The following is a 19,188-nucleotide window of genomic DNA, read 5'->3' on the forward strand; positions in this document are numbered from 1 at the left end:
AATTCTTTTTCACTCTGATTAAGATAACCCACAAGTTTCTTTAACAATTAAAAGAAGCTGTACAAAAATTTGTCTGGCTCTGGCTAAGCTTCAAATCAAAGCCAGCTGGCTGGAACAGAACACAGAAGAAAAGAAACTGGTGAATCCAACATCATTCAGGATGCATTACTCTGCCTTACACCAAAATACTACTGTATTAATTAGAGCAAGGTAAGTGACTGGTACGGAAGACAGAGAAATGGAATCCATTAAACCCTTGATTTTTAATAATTGTGAAGAAAAGAAAAGATATGGCTTACATCATGGGTGCCAACTTTTATTTTTACCAGGGCTAAGATGATGGACATGTGGAAGTTTTCTGCATTTCAGGTGACAGCCCTCTTCTCAAAGAGGGTAGGGCCCTCAGGTCCCCCAAGTACTCAGCACCTCTGGCTTACATTTTAAAGAGTATCCTTTAAATGTCCAGAGACGTGGCAAAAAAGAAAGGGGAAAAAAACATGGAGAAAGGTAGTATAGGCTTATTAGGCAATAACAGTCAAGAGGTTGGGCTGCATGTCTTCAGAATCTAATGGGTATCTGAGAATCCAAGAAATACAAATATAGTTTCTTCACTGGCTGAGGGAAGCAAGGTGCACGCAGGTCCTTTATCATCCTTCCACCTTTTCATTTCCCAGCAAAGAAATTTCAATTTCTAACAACACAAACAGAACAAATATCTGGAGAGGATCTCCATCTTTTGCAGATATTAGAGCCACTTTCCGCTCTGGCTTTTCCCCAGTGCAAGCAAACTGGCTTCCCTTCCCTGCAAACTGATTTCTTACAGTTCATCTCCCTTTCTGCTCTCTCCTCCATGGTTTTAAATCTCCAAGTGGGACACTCCCTCATTAGTAAAATGCCCTACAGTTGAATGTCCTATCAGGGCTGGCAGCCCCTTCTTAAAAGAACAGACGATCCTGTTACAAATGGCTATTAAATCAGTCAATTTTGTTCAAGATTACAGAACTACAATCTAGAGCAGAAACAGAGTGAACACAGATACTTTTACACTATGCGCTATGCTGCCAAAGTCTGCTAAAGAGAAGGAGAAAGCGGTCCAACTGATACTATTAGATACTCCAGTGCAAAGAATGACCCAAATGCCTAACAAAACTATATCCCAGATAGAGTTTTATAGGAATAATAGCTATGAAGAAGAATGCCTCAGATGGAACTTTGAAGGAACTGAGGAAAGCAAGGACTGTTGTTGAACAAATCACAAGTTGTTGTGCCTACAATCATTGGCTGAGACTGTGCAAGGAAATTAAATCTCCATGTGACACTGGAAACATCAGAGGCACATATGATGGAATCAAGAAGGTGGCAGGTCCAGCTACAAAGAAGTTAGATCCATTAAGGACAGCATCGGGAGAAGACTGGAAGCAACAGATGGATAAATGAGTAGAACATCATCTTAAACTCTATTCAAGAGAAAGTGATGTCACTGACGGCCCTTAATGTTATTGACACTCAGTCTTCGAAGAGCTTGGTGATAGTCCAACTGTTGAGAACCTAAGCAAGGTCATAGACAATCTGGCCAATAGCAAGGCCCTAAGAAAATGTGGCATTCCCGCAGCCCCGGGCATTCTTTCAAAAGAAGAGAAAAGAAAATCCCAAACAGGGTCAGGACAAGGACACAGTCCTGCTCGACTCTGCTTCAGATCTCAAAAGCCTCAGATATTTTTTCATCATAGATGACTGTTCCCTGCATTCCGTCATGGAAAGAATGGATTATGTTGAGAAGTTTTAGTGATAGCAAGTCCTTTCCAGTAATTTGAAGAGGCTTTTTTCTGCTGGTGAGGTTGAAAGCCTAAGCTCTAATGACCACTGATTTGCTTAAAGCTAAAAGAAAAGCTCTACTATATAGTATCTATAAAAGTTCTACTGAGAAAATAGGCTGTTGCCTATGAAAGTTTATGCCTTTCTGAACAAGTTAGTCCCTAAGGGCCTTTGTACACGCCACAAAATTGGCCTTTAAAATGACTTAAATGCCCTTTTGCACCACTTTAATGGTGCAGCTGTTTACACTGTCAGCGACATAATCAGCTTTAATGGTGTAGCTGTTTACATAGTCAGCGGTGTATTGCATGTTAAATGACTTTGGGACACAGTAAAATAAAACATGTCTGAGGTGGTTTAGTTTGCTACCTTACAGCCGTGGAGGGAAGCACTAAGCCCTGTGCAGCTCAGGGGCTGTGCTGGCAGCCTGGCGGAAGCCAATGCAAGCAGGTTCCACTGAAGAAAAAAAAAAAAGTGTCAAGACTGATCTTTTTTTTTTCTCCCCGGAGCCTGTCTGCCTGCCTGCCTGAGCTGTGCAGGGTCCCAGTGCTTTCCTTCGCAGCTGCGGTGCCCCCCCAGGACCACCCGGGACAGGTGCCTGTGGGCAGGTACTGCCGCTGCAGCAGAGGGAAGTACCGCTCCCCCACCCCCTCCCCCCCAGCTCAGGGACTGCTTGGCCCGCCAGCAGCTCACCTTGTCCCCCTCCCCCCCCCCCGCCAGAGGGGCAGGTAAGGACCTGACCCTTGTATACATGCCATGGGGGTTTACTTTGGTTTAAATTGATGTGGGGTTTTTAAAAACCCATCACTTCAATTTAGGAAGAATTAAACCAAAGTAAACCCCTGTGACATGTACAAGCGGGCTAAGGTGCCATGCTGCCCTGGCTGCTTCTGCCCGACTTCAAACTACCTTGGCTAATTACCTCTCTCCATTCCTTAAGCTGGGTAGTACTCCTCTACATTCCCACAGAAGGCAATGACACTAATCATAGGTAAAGGTGACAGGAATCATTCCCTAGGTACTGGCTAAAGAGTTAAAAAAGATCTAGGAAGGAAGAAAGGTTAATGCAAGTGTTCCTTTCATGCTGTACAAAGAAAAGATATAGGAGAATTCTAAAACCCAAGAGGACTAAGGTTGTAAGATGAAGCAAGTGGAATCATCTTTACATGCTTTAAATTATCCTGTTTAAAAATGTCTTCAGGAGCCCAATACCATAAAAATTAAAATTAGGTGTAATTTCTATGTGAACAGAAAATCTGCACTTAATATGGTTAATTTACAGCAGATATCTTGTAAATCTTTCACAGCACTCTATAACTCCAAGGTAAAATTATAAGCATATTTCTAAGCAGTTTGAAGTCTAATCCATGGGCAAGATCACTTATCTACAAAGCCACCTGCATGTTGCAATTTAAACTATTATGCTAAAAAAGAAAGATGTAGAAGTGAGAGAATTTTTAAGAGGCTTTTCCTTAATACTATTTACAAAATCTATTTTTAAACTCTCTACACTACTATCATCCTGACTCTTCTGCCCTCAGATGCTGAACCCTCCTATTCCATAAGAGACCTGGCCTTTTCCCAGACACCTAAAATAATACGCCTCCCCAAAAACGCCCTAACACTATTCCTTCTCTTTCCATCTCATTTCTGTTTATTCCACTTGCTCCCTGGTTGACTCCCCAAACTTTCTTTCTTTTTTGCACACAGACACATACTCCCAGGCAGCCCCACTCTCAGTTGTCAGTTGCTAACCCATTAATGTAGCTGGAAACAAGAAGCCTTGGTATAATTCAGGGGTGCTCATCCTTTGGCCGATGGGACAAATCTGGCCCATGGAGCTATGACATCTGGCCCTTGTGACTTCCCATGAGTTGAAAAATTTGGCAGTGGGGGAGTGGTGGGAATTAATACTGCAACCCCTTCCTCTCTGCCAAATTACCAAGCCCCGTACACCTGATTGGGACTGAGCTGGCCCTGCCTTACTCCCACATGGGAGTAAGATTGGGCGTGGCCTAGCCCCACCCTACTCTCGCACTAAATCAGAGCCATGTTATTTTATTGCAACATACGATGTGTAGAAGACATTTAAAACTATATACTAAATATTTAGTAAAATATTTACAATTAAAACATTTAGACCAAACATAAAATGAGAAAGCAGTTTAAATGGCCTATTTTGCTATGTAGTATAATATAATAATATTATTATACAATATTACATACACGCACATAAACATACACATATTATCATATATATCAACATATCATCCTATATATCAATTCACTTCTCAGCTATGGACTTTGTATGCCAAATTTCACTATGAAGCATGTGTTGGTGGCTTAACAATAACCTCTTACCAAAAACACAGTGGACATACAGATACAGGTTAGTGGTAATCTTAGTCATAATTGACAGCTGGTTAATTTCTAGGAAATATAACAAAGCTCAAACTTGGAGTAACTGTGCTGCATGCTGTTGTAATGAAAAATATATGTTCTTAGAAAATGCCAGCATAAACAGACATAACTTTCAAGGAAGTCAAAGAGTGCCAGGAGCTGCTTTAGTTCCTTTTGCTTTGAAAAAGCAATGCACTACTTTATATAAGGTGGTCATGCATAAGTGTTATGTTCAGTCAATCAGGTTAATATTTATGCCAGTACTTCTAAGATGTTAAAATATCTCCATTTAGCTAACATGCAGTACATCTATAAGCCACGTTTTTACGTTGGCTTGATAACAAGAATTGATAAAATGGCTCAAGAAGCATTTGAACTAATGCCAGTCACTAGACCAGAGAATGCCTTTCAGCATAGCAGGTCCATTCTGCCACTGCAGTTATGTCTACTTACCTTCACTGCACTGAAGCAGAAAGTGGATAGTACAACCAGAACTGCAAAGCTTCGAGAAATACTGTATAGTGCAGATACCAGTCCAGCAGCAGCTGAAATACAGATATCAAAGTTTGTTACTTTCTAAATGAAAAGAGAAAATGTAACCAAGAGAAAAATCAAAAGACGACTTACATGACCAGAATGTTATTCAGTAAGGTTAGATGTTAAATCTTAGCCGTATAAAGAAAACCTTTCCTGTCTGATCAGTCAAACTAATTCCTCAGAGATGAAAGGTAAAATCAGAGCCTCAATGGGTCAATAAGTGGTCACTAGGGCTGTGCAAAGCTTCGGTCACTGATTTGATTTGTTGGAGATTCAGCTCAATTTGGCAGCCAAATCTCCAAATCCAAATTGATTCGGAGAGGTTCAGAGAGATTCAATGATTCAGATATAGACATCCGAATTGAATAAGGCTGAATCTGAATTGAATAAGGCGTTTCGCACACTGTAGCAGGGCACCTTTGGGTGCCCGCCACTTAGAGTCAGGCAGCTACCAGGTGCCTGATGGCAGCAGTCGTTTTGAGAACAAGGGATATAAAGGCTGCAGTTTGCTGCAGTCAGCCCAGGCAGAAACATTGCCTGGCTGAGCTGCAGCAAGAACATCTTGAAGGTAAAAGCAGGAGGCTTTTGGTCCTGGGCATGACCTAAAACTGTACCCTGCAAGGGATGGGTGGCCTGGTGGGGCTTCTAGTGGTGTGGGAGCTCCCAGGAAATGCCAGGCCAGTTACCGCCGCAGTGAAAAGCAGGGAGGGGTGCCTTAACTCCAGCCCCCATCTTCGGGTGGGCTTTGAAGGCAGTTGTGGGAGTAGTGGGGCCAGGCACAGCAAGCAGAGTGCCACCTGAGCCCAGCAGGGCTGTGAGATCCCAGAGACTCCAGAGGGGGTAGCATAGAGTTGTGGGAGTAGTGGGGGCCAGGTATGCTCATGTGTAGGTGCCTGAGCCCAGCAGGGATGTGATATCTTGGAGACCCCAGAGGGAGTAGCATGGGGAGCGTAGTTGTGTGGCCCCACACAGGGTAGTGCTGAATGGGAGTATGCCTGAAGGGCTGTGCATGAGGGGGACTGAGTAGGGTTGAATAGGGCGTAGACCTGAAGGGCAGTCGCAGGGGCATGTTGAGCAGGGCCAAACTAGGAGTAAGCCTGAAGGGCAGCGCAAGGGCCAGCACTGTGAGTAGTTGATCATGAAGATGAGAAGGCCCTAGGGTGGGGCATGGTATAGAGGCCCTAGCAGGGGTGTAGTAGGAACCCCATGTGTGGGGAAGAGGCCAAGGCATGATTGTGGATGCCTGAAGCTGTAGTTTGGGCCAGAGGCTGAGTTAACAGTGAGTCCTGGCCTCAGCAATTCCTCCACTGCAAGGAGGCTGAGAGTGAGATGGAAGAAAGACGTAAAGGGCAAGCACAATGACCTGCTGCTCCAGGGAGGGAGGGAGAGTCCCTGTGAGACCCTGGACCACCAGCTGTGATGTAGGTTATGATTACATCATGTGGATGACATCTGCAAGGCATGGGATGCAGTGTAGGGAAGGTTCGGAGCTGCAGACAGCGCCCCCTGGCATCGGGGCAGGGAATAGGCAGCCTCCCACCTTATGCCATCAGTTTACGGGAACAGCAAAGTCGTGGCAGGCGAGACTAGGCGGACTGCCCCAGAGAAACAGGTGGGTGGGCCGGCATGAGACCCAGACCTGAGCATGCCCACTGTCACACACATCCCTAGTGGTCGCTGGGCCCATGGTTTCACCTGAAAGATGACTTCTTTATCCTGAATATTGTCATACAAAAATGTTTACCCCTGGTTTGTCCCTTTTTAATTTTTTTAAGAAGGAAAGAACAGAAGCTACTTTAAAATGCCTTCTATATAAATGCCTTACATTTCTGCATTCCGTTACAGCATGCCTCTTAGGTTAAAGAACTTCTAATTATGCTACAGGTTTTTATACTGTGAAGATACCTTAGACCAATGTTTCTGAACTAAGGTACAGTAAGATCTTTTTAAGGGCATCATGCAATATTAGCATCGTTAGGTATGCAAACACTTGCACATGATTCACAAGATAAGCCCAGAGATTTCAAACCAGAATATATAGTAACAAAAACAGTCTGACCTGTCATGGGCTTTCTGAGTTCTTTGCAACAGAAGAATTGCTCTATTATTTTTCCATAGTCTGGTTATAAGTAAAAGCTAAAAGCTGGCATGTTCCAAGGAAAGCCTTGAATCTAATGTGGGGTGCCTTCAATCTAAAACTGTGGAGAACCTCTGCTCTAGACATTCGTGTTGGTTGCAGCAAGCCTACGATTTATTCTCCTGATTGAGCAACAGGGCGAAAAGAAGGCAGGAAAAGAGAGAAAACTAACTAAGCACTCCCTTTCTCTTGTTGTTTTTTCTTTAGTTCTCATTGAGTGTACTATGGTTGAAATAACTAGATAAAATTAAAAGCAACTACCATGTTTTTCTAACATACTTTCTTCAGTATGGACCAAGATCAGGGGTGGGGGGAAGTAGACTCATTTGGTAGTGTTAATGCACTTTTGCAATGGTGATGGTTTGCAGTCTACAGTTAGAGTGCCTATATTTTCAGAGAAACATCTGGTCCAGGAAACTATGCTACCACTGTGTCATTGTCAACTCAAGCATGGATGGGCTTAAAAATGTACTGCCAAACAGATTAATCTAAGGCATGAAACAATGAGCTCATGATAACATGCTACTTACCTGAACCACCAAAAAGCAACATGTCTATTTGTTCCAAGACATATATACAAAAAGTGTTGATTTGAGGAAATAGACCAAGAAGAGAAATTGCAGGGAAGCAATACAAAAACACTGAAATAAAATAGATATATGTTAGTGTATCTGAGTATCACAAAAACTGGATGTTTGTATTCAAAAAGAAAACTGAGAGAAGCTGCATCATACTACAATAATTAACCTTTCCATTAAATTTCAATGGATTTCTAGTGAGTGGATTTTAATATTGGAAATGATGATTATCTTTTAGAGACATTTTATTATTTAAAGATTATTTTTATTGAATGTTTCTTTAATAGCAATAATAGGCAACATTATAAGGCATTCACACAATGCTATTTAAAAACTTTACAAACATTATTTCTCACAACAGGCCTGTGCTGTAAATATTATCCCCCTGTTTTACAGATAGTTAAAGCAATATACATAGTTTAAAGTTCACTTCAACGCTGAACACTGACTGGCAAAATAAATGGTTTTGTGCATTCTATACTAGCTATTTCTCAGTATCAAATCTGCTCAGTCTGAATTGAAGCATAAAGCTAACCTGGGGTTCTGCCAAGTGAATTTGGAATAGGTCAGTCAAACTGAATTCTGACAGTGCATTTTGCCTGACAGTCACTAAAGGTTCTGCAACTGGAAGATAGCTGCTGGCGATGCCAGTGATGACAGTATCCATCTCACTCTCACATAACTGTTTTGACCCTGGAGGACCAATGTGAATAAATTTTTTAAAATGCAGCACAGTAAGCAGATATACAAAGGGTGCATCTACACGTTGCCCTATGTCACCGTAGCAATGTGCTATATCACTGTACAACGTGCTACAGTGATGTAGCGATCAGATGAATCTACACATGATCCACTGCTACATCACCATAGCTCCTCCATTTTAGCATGCCACAACAGTAAAGTAGTGGTGAAAACTAACCACGTGCTGTGTGCACAGTGTAGTAAAGGTGGTTACTGCGCCGTGCTTTAGTGCTTCCAGAAGGGTGACGTGTAGATGGCAAGCTTTATCTGCTAAGTAAAGGGCCATGTTTACTGCATCATGTTATTACTGTACCATATTGTTATCGCGCTGTGCTTTTGGAAGTACTAAAGCACGGCACGGTAACAACAGGGTGCAGTAAACATGGCCCTTCACTCAGTAAATAAAGCTTGCCTTTGGGCGCATCTACATATTGCCCTAGGGTGATTTTGTTACTGCGCCATGCTTAGTACTTAAAGCACTTCCAAGAAAGTACTGAAGCACCAACATCACTGTAGGGCAATGTGTAGATGCTCCCAAAGGCAAGCTTTATCTACTGAGTAAAGGGTCATGTTTGCATAGCATTTCTTCAGCATGGAAACCTCTAAGAAGCCAGGATTAACACTCAGGTATTTGGACTTCCAGTGTCATACCTTCAACATCTTCACCTTTCTTAGGGCTCGCTCTCTTGATCCAGGAAAGCATTTGAGCAGAGACTTGATTTTAAGCAGATGTTTAGTCCTACTAACTTGAAAGGGTTTATGCACATGTTCAAAGAGAAATACGTGCTTAAATGCTTTCCTGGATTGGTGCCAGAATGCTCTTCACCAGGCATGATCATGCCTTGTGTAGGCAATACTACTTGGATAAGTAGAAATAATCACTGATATGGGAAACCTAAAACCAGATAAATTGAACAAAGTGACAGTAAATTGAGAGGTGCAAGGACTTAAGACTGCCACCAAACAAACCGAGTGAGGGAAAGAACTGAAATACAAATGAGATGAGCAAACACATTTTGAAAAGAGACATTCTTGGTAAGACCTGTGAAAATGGAAGCAATGTTTTTTTATGAAAGGACAGCCTTTGAACTGCTGCCAATACTGCTTCAAATTGAAGCTGCATCATAAAGAGGTAAAGGAAAACCTGATCCAGTCTCTGTCAATAGTCAAAGAGAATGCAAACGAACACTTATTATGTTAACAGGATCACTGAGAGACTGGAAAATTACTTCCCAAAGTACATCCCCCATTTCTCAAGGAAAAATATTCTGCTGTTTTTCATGATTTTCCTTGTAAACAAATATGTATTTGTTAGTTACACCTGCGAGGGTGCCATTTTTTTCCTTATTTGCCCTGTAAATAAATGAAACAATCTACTGATCATCTTTTTTTTCAGGATGACTTTTAAAATGTTACCGCTCATCTTTGTTTCCTTTGTTAAATGTTAATTATATCATTTTGCTTATAACTCCCTATGTTAATGCATCTTGGGTTAAAATAAAACAGCAATACACTGGTGTTAACTCTGACTGAATTCATCTTCACCCTGTTCTATCATAATTTTGTGAATCTTGTTGAAGAAGTCAAGCATAAGAAGGAAAGGACAAGCTACAATATCAGACAGAAAGAATGGAAGTGTCCAAATACTGGCACAATAGGTCAGACCCAATAAAATGAAAACCTAAGCTCACATTTATGTCATGTATATCATGATCATCCACCACCGACAAATTAGATGCATAAAAAAGCATAAAGAAATACTGCATTCTCCATCTCTTGCTTGTAGGTGGTACTAATAGCTCTTCTTCCTTACCTTTTCCTTTCTCCTTCTTTTGGCCATCCAATCTATCCATTCCAAACTATTCTTGGATTGCTACTTAGGAAAGCAATGGCAAAAAACAGTAAGATGCCTTAGGGATTATCCTGAATCCTCCATTTGATCCCATAGATTTTTAGACCCCCAGTGCCTTGAAATTTAGGAGAGTTTTGCAAAAGCTTGGCACTGAAGTAATGAGAGATCCTCACTTTGAGGCAAGGGACTCACTACATAGCTAGCTTGATGTTACTAGTTTGGTATCTGAATTATTGCATTAATATGACTCAAGAACAGCCTGTACAGCAGGAGGGGGAATAATGAAAAGGACAGGAAGCAGAACTCATTGCCAGTGTGTCAGAGGAGTGTGTGTGTTAACAAATGGATGCACATGTGAGAGGGAATGAGGATGGTTGGCTGTCCAAGGCCAAGTTCCGTTCCTGCACTCCTTGACGTTTCCTGATACATAGTAATCTTACCCAGCACCAGAGAGTTATCTTGGAGAAAGGAAACTTAAAAGGCCATTGTATTTAAAGGAACTGAATTTAGGAATCATCTGGTTTCCCTGGGGAAGAGAAGAGCATTAAGAGAGGATGATTAAATAGTTAAAGTTGTATTAAGAATCCCAGACAGCATATGCGTGCCTTCTTATTTAAGTCCTGTGTGGAAAAGCAACACTACAGTTGGCTCCCTCCAAGGGAATAATAGCCAGGAGCTGAGCTATTTGGGAGGAAGGTGTTAGTTTTGACTTAAAAGATCTTAGCTGTTTGATACTGCTGCAACCAATTTGGGTTTGTTGCACATTCTTGAAATAAATCTCATTGTTCTTTGTACAACATCAGAACAACCAGTTTCTTAGTCAGACTTCCAAGAAGCACAATTTTTGTTTTGTGTTTTAAGCTGATAGTTATAGTTGCATAGATATCTGGAACACCACCATACTGTGGGAAAATGTTAGCTTCCTTACACCATGACTTTACACACACAAGTTTATTTATTGATATACCAGTCTAAAATATCTAAATATATTACGGTTAAGATAGGTTAACTCTACCTCTCCTCTCAGGTAATGCATAACTAGGAAGAGCATTTATAAGGACTTAACACAATGGGTAAAATCTTAGCTCCACTGCAGATGGAGTGGACCAAACCACCCATCTTTGATAGGGTCAAGGTTTCATCTCCTATATTTAGCACAATTGAGAATACTCAAAATGCAAGCACTTTAGTATCCTCACCATCTAAAAGAGCTATTTATATCCAGGTAGCTACATTAATTTGGAAGCACAATATGTAACCAGATATGAGACCTAAGCCTTTACATCCAACATTCTTTGTTTGGTGAGAGAAGTGATGTTTCCACAACTTAATGGGAAAGACAAAAAATTCACCATAATATTAATATTATAGTCTGAGAGCAACAAGAGGCTATCTAATTTCCTTGGCTGTTAGGAAGTATTGCAAAGCAGCTGTTGCTGCAGTGAAGGGGGGTTGTATTATAAAAGAAAAAAATGCTAGATGGGATGGTAGGTGTTAAGTCAATGTTCCACATTCTCACACCAGAAAGCCTTTTCTCCTGGATTATGAACTAAAAGAAGTGAAAGATTTTGGTCAGACTACTGGTCATATAAGATCCAGGCTGGAGACTCTGAGCTCTGCTCAGATAGGTAGAGCACTGTAAGTCTACTTGTTCTACAAGGTAAAAATGGGTGGAAAGCCTCTGGCAGTTGGTGACTTCCATTTTTTCAAAGAAAGCTAAATGGCAATATGAGTTTGTAGTCCCCCTCCTCCCTGTTTTCAGTTCGCTTCAAAAATTCTGTTCCATGATCTCTTCGAGGCCAGCCAAAATTAACACATTTATAGCCTCACTTATCCTATAGTGGTTGCTATAGTTTTTCCATTTATCTTTATCCCAGGAGTCATTTAGGATTCTTGTTGAATTATTTATCAGCATTTTTACTGTTCACCTTTGACAGGCAGCTAGAATAAAATGTAAGAAGAAACTGTAATGAGAGCAAGGGAAACTAATGAAAGAAACTAATGAAAATAAGTGATGCAGCTCTTCATTATTCCGTAGTTTGAAAGGAGGAGAAACAAGAGCCAAAAAGCATGTATAAAAAGCTGCATATTATTATAAAAACAGAACTTTTGCTAGGAGGTGATGACCAGACTTTAAGCGCAGTTATAGCAATCACAGATAGATACGGCCAATTAGGTCATCTACTCCATAACATAAAGTTGCTTCGTCCAATACTTCTCTTTTTTTCTGGTTTTAAACGTCCTAAATAATTAGGCTTCTGCCACTTTCTTGGGGAGACTATTACACAACAAGCATAGTTCACCCCTAGGCTTGAATGACTGGTGCCTCCTGAGACTGGAGGGGCACTATGGCAGCGAGCGGGGACCGCCTGCAGCCAGCAGTGTCGGCGGGGATGAGCGGGGACCACCTGCAGATGCCAGTGGCAGTGTTGGCACTGGAGGGTGGGGATAACAAGCAGTAATAGCCCGCAGATGCCACTGGCCATGTTGGCAGTGAGGGAAGGGGGAAGCAGGTGGCGAGCAGATACCGCCCACAGAAGCCAGCAGCAGCTTCAGTGGCGGCCAATCTCAGGCAGGGCATGTGCCTCCCTGTGCCCCCCCCGCACATCACCTATGCTTCTAGGTAGTTTTAATCCTAGCCTACATTTTACCTTTCAGTTTTATCACATTATTCCTTGTGCTTCTCCAAATCACGACATTCAGTCCTTTATTTACATCCTTCATTACACAGGACAATTGTTACCATGTTTCCTCCTGAGTCATTGCTTTTACATAACTCAGATTCATGGCATACAATTAAATTTATTGAGTTATTTTTCAGCTCTTGTCTCAACTATCACCAACCAGTAAATATTTTACCAGCAAAGAAGTGCCCAGGCAGAATTCAGAATTCTAAGCATGACTGCCCCAGAGCAGTGCAGAGAAAAACTCCTGGTGATCTGTCATGAGATACTTGTATATAAAGCTATTTTAGGGCTTGTATACACAAGGAAGTGGACTGTAATAGCTACTGCATAAAAGCTACTCTGCCTTAGTTGCTGAAATGAAAAGTTTTGAGTTAAACTCTTAGGCTAAGCACAGACAGTCAAAAAGCCTGAAAAGTAATCAATTCAATCTTTGCAGATTTCTCTAAGCCCCAAAGATAGAACCGATGAACTGAACTCGCATTCAGTTTTCAGTTGGGAAAGGCAGCTACCTCCCACATGTGGAGGCAGGTTGAATGCAGGGGTGAGGTGGGCGGCTGGGAAGACCTGGGTTTCTGGGCAAAGCTGGACCTGGGAGGGTGGGGGGCAGGGGGCTCTGTTCCCCCTTCCCCCACCCTGCCCTACTGGGCTAACAGGCATAGGCAGGATGCAGAGGTTTTGCTGCCTGAGTTCTGTGACAGCCTGGGGCAGGGCAAGCCCATCTTGGCTGGAGCAGACAGAGCAGCCAAAGCTAACTTATCTGCCCTGTGAGGCGGTTGTGGGGGGGTACGAGGCATCCTGGGATGCTGGAGGACTGTGACCTAACTTGAGTTGGGAAGGGATTTGAGACAGAAGTTCAATAGAGAAGTTTAACCTAAATCAGTTAAATCTGATACTACATTCATCCAGGTCCGTCTTAAATCAGGTTCAGCCATTTTGAAACCAGCCTATGTGCACTGAACTTCTGTTCTGTTACAGGTTTAAACCAGTTTCCAATTACTTCTACCGGTTTATGTGTAATTTCTGTCCATAGCCTTAATATGCAGACTAAGAATATTCATGTGTGTAGTTAGTGCAAGATAGCCTATGCCACGTGTGCTCAATTTCCTGTGCTACTCTACACCAGCCTGTAAGTTTAAAGCCCTGCCATGTAGCAGGTATTGTGCTGTGTGGTAGGATTTTACCCTACCACATGTTCAGCATAAGGCATGATGGAAACCAACTACAAAAATCTTCCACGTTTAATGTGGTATATTTTTATGGCTGTGTAGCAGGGCACTGGTCCCAAGCCTATTACAGTCCATGCATGCCAGTTGGACCAGAGCTCACCCGAAGACTAACCAGGAGAACAGGGTGTTTCAGCATGGGCTCTGAAGATGCACTGTCAGATGTCCAGATGCAGGCAGGGACTAGAGGGGCTGATGCAGGCAGCAGGGAACCACATGCGGTGGGACCTGGCTCCCATTGGCTCCTGGGAGTTCCACTGGAGGCTCAAAGGGGCAGCTGGCACACTTTCTCATCCACAGGGAGAGGAAGGCATGGAAAGTGCGAGTACCACGTGAGCCGCATGGAGACATGAAGCCAGAGTCGGGGACGGAACTGGAGCCAAAGCTGAACCTGAAGTCGGAGCCAGAGCTGGAGCTGGAGCCAGAACTGGAGCCAGGGATGAGAAGTCCCACTGCCGAGTTGCAGCTGGTGGAACTAGATGGAACCAGTGACTGAGGAGACTGGTGAAGATGGGGTAAGCTTTCCACAAAGCTAGGTGAGCACACTGAAAAACCAGCAGGCTATAAAATTATTAATTGATAAAGCATAAGAGGATCATTGATTGAGTTAAGGCGGAAATGGACTATTAAGCGTTGAATTACGAGGATTGTTGATTAAGTTAATGAGCTGGCAAGCTATGGACTAAACAATAAGGGGTAAGGATGATAATTGATTGAGTTAATAAACCAATATACAATAGATGGTTAATTGAGGAATCACAGGCTTTATAAATTAAAATCGATAAATCGGGGAGCCATAAATTAGTGAAAAGGCATCTTAACCTTAGGTAAGTTGGAGGCCAAGAGTTACTACCGATAAGTAAACTTAGGAACCGAGGTAAAGGTGGACGTGATAAGACCTTAACCACAGTCCAACTGCAAGTGGTAAGGTGCAGGGTGTAAGGGAGGATGAGCCCTGTGAAGAAAATCTCTGCCCTCAAGTCATACTGCTGATTTTGGATAACACTTCACCTCTCTTTTCTCTTGTCAACTATTAAAAACATCAGGGTGTGGCAGATGAGTGGGAAGTGATCAAGAAGCAGAGCTGCAAGTGAGTGAGACATCCCTGGATGCACCCACAGGTAGGCAGTTTTCTCTTTTCTTGGCCTTTAATTCCTGACCATGTGGCAGAGTTATTATTTATGATGAGATTAACAAATGAATCGGGTCATAAATGTAACATCTACTGGAGCCATAGGCACATTATTTATGAAGATGAACTGAACTTCACAATCGGTGTTCATTTCTAATATCATTCTAAAATTGTTAGCTTCCTGCAGAGAATACTAACATAATCCTTATTTCACTAAGAATTGTTTTAGGCTGAGGGAATGAACCCACCATACCTGTGTACCAAGTCATTCCAGTTCTTTGTACAGATTTGACTTCAAGGCCCAAAGGCACTCCTCCATTATGTTCATTTGATTGTAAACATAAGAAAATGCAGGCTTCCCAATTTCATTTTTAGTGTCTCAGGCAAAGTATTGACTCACCTATTATATGGTCTCTGGCTGTTCGGAGAGATCCAGGTGAAAAGAGTTGCAAGCCGTACACTGTGTATATTGAAGGATTTTTATCTTTTGATCCACCATCTAGCAGCAAAATAAGGCCACACAATATACAAAAATATACAGGTCTGCTGTATGTTATGATTTGATTGTGTCCCTGAAAAAGGAGCAAACAAAATCTTTCTTAATGTTACTTTTTGTCTTTCTATTTATGATCATGACCGTCTACAGTCTGTATAAAACTCGGAGATGGAATGAGGGTCCAGCAGCAAAGATTTTCTATGAACTATTCCTGCTAATTATCAATAAACCAATGCAAGCTATTTTATCCACCTCCAAGTAGATTTTTAAAAGGCACAAAGGGCAGTTACAAACTTAGGTACCCTTTATGCCTCTAAGCATTTAACTCTTCCAGACCTTTCCAAAACGATATAGTAATTCTATAGTAGCCACTGTCATACACAGAAAAAAGGTATATCTAGCTGAATCATGCCATAATAAGCTTAGCATTTACATTTTTTATAAAATTTTAATCACTGTCTACTTTGCATATCCTGACCTTTTAACGTAGCATTTATGAAAAGAACATTAAAGTTAGAGTTTTTTAATTATATTTTGTTATGGTACCAGTCCTCAAACTGCTTTGGTTTGGGAAACCTTTTGTAAGTTTGTTACTCTACTGTGTATCCCCCTGATTTTGTTACGGAAAATAAAAAAGGAACATATAACCTATAATTCCTTTAACCGTAATGTAACCCCTCAAACTACTTAAGAGGGACTGTAGTTGTTCTTCATTTTTTCTTTTTCTTTTCTCTTCTATTTATATTTCCCCTTTCCCTTCTTATGCTTTCCCATTCTTTCCTTTTGTGTACTATCTAAAAGTGGGCTGCATCTACCCAGGGGAACATATATCCCAGACGGAGAAACACTGTGTTAAGGTAATGTAGTTAGTGTCAAAAACAAAGTTTTATGGCTCATGCATCTACTGCTTCAGTCTTTCTACTTTAGAAACTTAGGTTCAGCTAGAACAGGGCACCTTTTATTAATGATCATAAAGAAAATTATTTGAGGATCCTAATTCAGATACCGCTGCTAAATAGGTGGTCACATTACATAAAACCAATACACAGTTTGAAAGAATGCACAAGAATGACCCTTGGTCCACCATCCCCAAAACAAAGAATAAGAAATGTGCAAATTAATATTAACCTTTAAAAAGGGATATGGCTGAATTAAAATATGGCTCTTAACGGGAGAGAGATGAAAGACGGTAGGTGAGCTGTCGCTGATCAGGTTCACCTCACTGCAAAGCCCTAGCTACCTCTTTTTAGAGTAGTCCAAGTAACAAACAGATGGTCAGCACAGAAACCCACTCAAAAGAGAACTGCATATTTTCACCTTATTTAATGAACACACATGAGAAGCAGGAATCTTCTTGTAATTCATAGGCTGCTACCACCTCTGGTCTAAGTAGCATACAGAGGTATCCACAGTGAGTGTTGTTAGATTCATAGATTCATAAATGCTAGGGTCATAATTTCATAGTTCCATAGTTGATAGGGTCGGAAGGGACCTGAGCAGATCATCAAGTCCAACTCCCTGCCATGGCAGGAAAGAGTACTGGGTTCAAACGACCCCGGCAAGGTGTTTATCCAGCCTCCTCTTAAAGACCCCCCAGGGTAGGAGCCAGCACCACTTCTCTTGGAAGTTGGTTCCAGATCTTAGCCGCCTTGACAGTGAAGTAGCGCCTCCTGATATCTAGCCTGAATCTACCCTCTGCTAGCTTGTGACTGTTATTTTTTGTCACTCCTGGTAGTGCTTGGGGGAACAGAGACTCTCCCAGTGCCTGCTGGTCCCCTCTGACTAGTTTGTAAATGGCCACTAGAGATCCCCCCCCCCCCCCCCCCCCCAGCCTTCTCTTATGGAGGCTGAATAGGTTCAGGTCCCTTAGCCTCTCCTCATAAGGCCTGCCCTGCTGACTCCTGATCATGCGGGTGGCCCTCCTCTGGACCTTCTCCATGCTATCCACATCCCTCCTGAACTGGACGCGGTACTCCAACTGCGGCCTGACCAGTGTCGCATAGAGGGGGAGGATCACCTCCTTGGACCTGCTTGAGATGCATCTGTGGATGCATGACAAGGTGTGGTTGGCCTTTCTGACCGCGTCCCCACACTGTCGGCCCATGTTCATCTTGGAGTCTAAAATGACTCCAAGATCCTTTTCTGCCTCTGCACTGATGAGAAGGGAGTTCCCCTACCTGTAGGTATGCTGCTGGTTCTTCCTCCCCAGGTGCAGTACCTCGCATTTGTGTTGAAACCCATCCTGTTCTCAGCTGCCCACCCCTGTAACCTGTCTAGGTCCAATTGCAGCCTATTCCTCCCTTCTAGCTTGCCTACTTCTCCCCACATCTTAGTGTCATCTGCGAATTTGAACAGGGTGCTTTTTACATCCCTGTCCAAGTCACCGATGAAGATGTTGAACAGTATGGGCCCGAGGACCGAGCCCTGGGGGACCCCACTGCCCACATCCCTCCAGGTCGAAAATGACCCATCCACCACCACTCTCTGGGGGCGATCCTCCAGCCAACTAGTGACCCATCTGACTGTATAGGTGTCGACGCCACAGTCCCCTAGTTTTTTAATGAGAACGGGGTGAGAGACAGTGTCAAAGGCCTTCCTAAAGTCCAGAAAGACTACATCCCCTGCTACACCTGCATCTAAGGATTTTGTGACCTGGTCATAGAAGGCCATCAGGTTGGTCTGACAGGACCTGCCTCTAATGAACCCGTGCTGGTTGCCCCTAAGCATAATCTCCCCTGCTGACCCCTCGTGGACATGCGCCAGGATAATTCTCTCAAAAAGCTTACCCAGGATCAAGGTAAGACTGAGTGGCCTATAGTTTCCTGGGTCCTCCTTCCTCCCTTTTTTGAAAATGGGAACCACATTGGCCCTTTTCCAGTCCTCTGGCACTATGCCAGAGCACCATGAGTGCTCGTAAAGCCATGCCAGGGGTCTGCAATGACCTCTGCCAATTCCCTCAACACTCTGGGGTGGAGATCATCAGGACCTGCTGATTTAAATACATCCAGTCCCTCCAGAAGTTCCCTGAGTAGGTCCTCATTGACCCTAGGCCTGGGTGCGCCTCTCCTGGGTCCTACAGGGGTCCCAGTGGGGGAGGGGGGGGTGACCCGGTCCCTGCTGAGAAAAATGGAGGCAAAGAAATTGTTAAATAGGTTAGCTTTGCTGTCTGGTGCAATGACTAGATTTCCTAGTGGGTCAGAAGGGACCTCAAAGGATCATTGAGTCCAACCCCCTGTCAGTGGCAGGAAAAAGTGCTGGGGTCATGTGGACCCCGCTGGATCTGTACATGGGATGACAGCAGGCTGCCGCTGTTGCCTGGGACCGGCGCTGAGGCCAAGTAACACGGCTTTGAAACTTGAAACATTTCGAAACTTTCCTTTATGTGCCCTTTCTATTTTTACCCTGAGACAAATCATTACTGGAATGGGGAGCACTGCCTGTGTTACAATAGGCATTGCTACTGGCCACAAACAGGTGTTCATTTTTAGCAGTGGGAATTTCTGAAAAATTTCTCAGAAATTTGCACTGCTAGAAAAATTTCTGGGAGAGAGAACAGTTCAGGTGTTCAGCCTGCCCTATCACCCCTGCTC

The 19,188-nt window shown here is 42.9% G+C and overlaps 1 protein-coding gene across 1 annotated transcript in view; it reads right to left on the minus strand.

Annotated features, from left to right (window-relative positions):
• The window catches only part of PCNX2 (pecanex 2), a 245,957-nt gene that overhangs the window by 148,454 nt on the left and 78,315 nt on the right, over positions 1 to 19,188 (minus strand). Inside the window, exons 13-15 of the mRNA XM_059715472.1 lie at positions 15,503 to 15,674; positions 7,420 to 7,530; positions 4,669 to 4,760 (exon numbers count right to left, since the gene is read on the minus strand). Coding sequence (XP_059571455.1) covers positions 4,669 to 4,760; positions 7,420 to 7,530; positions 15,503 to 15,674 — 375 coding nt within the window. The remainder of the gene's footprint in view (positions 1 to 4,668; positions 4,761 to 7,419; positions 7,531 to 15,502; positions 15,675 to 19,188) is intronic.

This window comes from Alligator mississippiensis, chromosome 1 (genome assembly GCF_030867095.1).
Source record: "Alligator mississippiensis isolate rAllMis1 chromosome 1, rAllMis1, whole genome shotgun sequence".
Lineage (NCBI taxonomy): Eukaryota > Metazoa > Chordata > Crocodylia > Alligatoridae > Alligator > Alligator mississippiensis.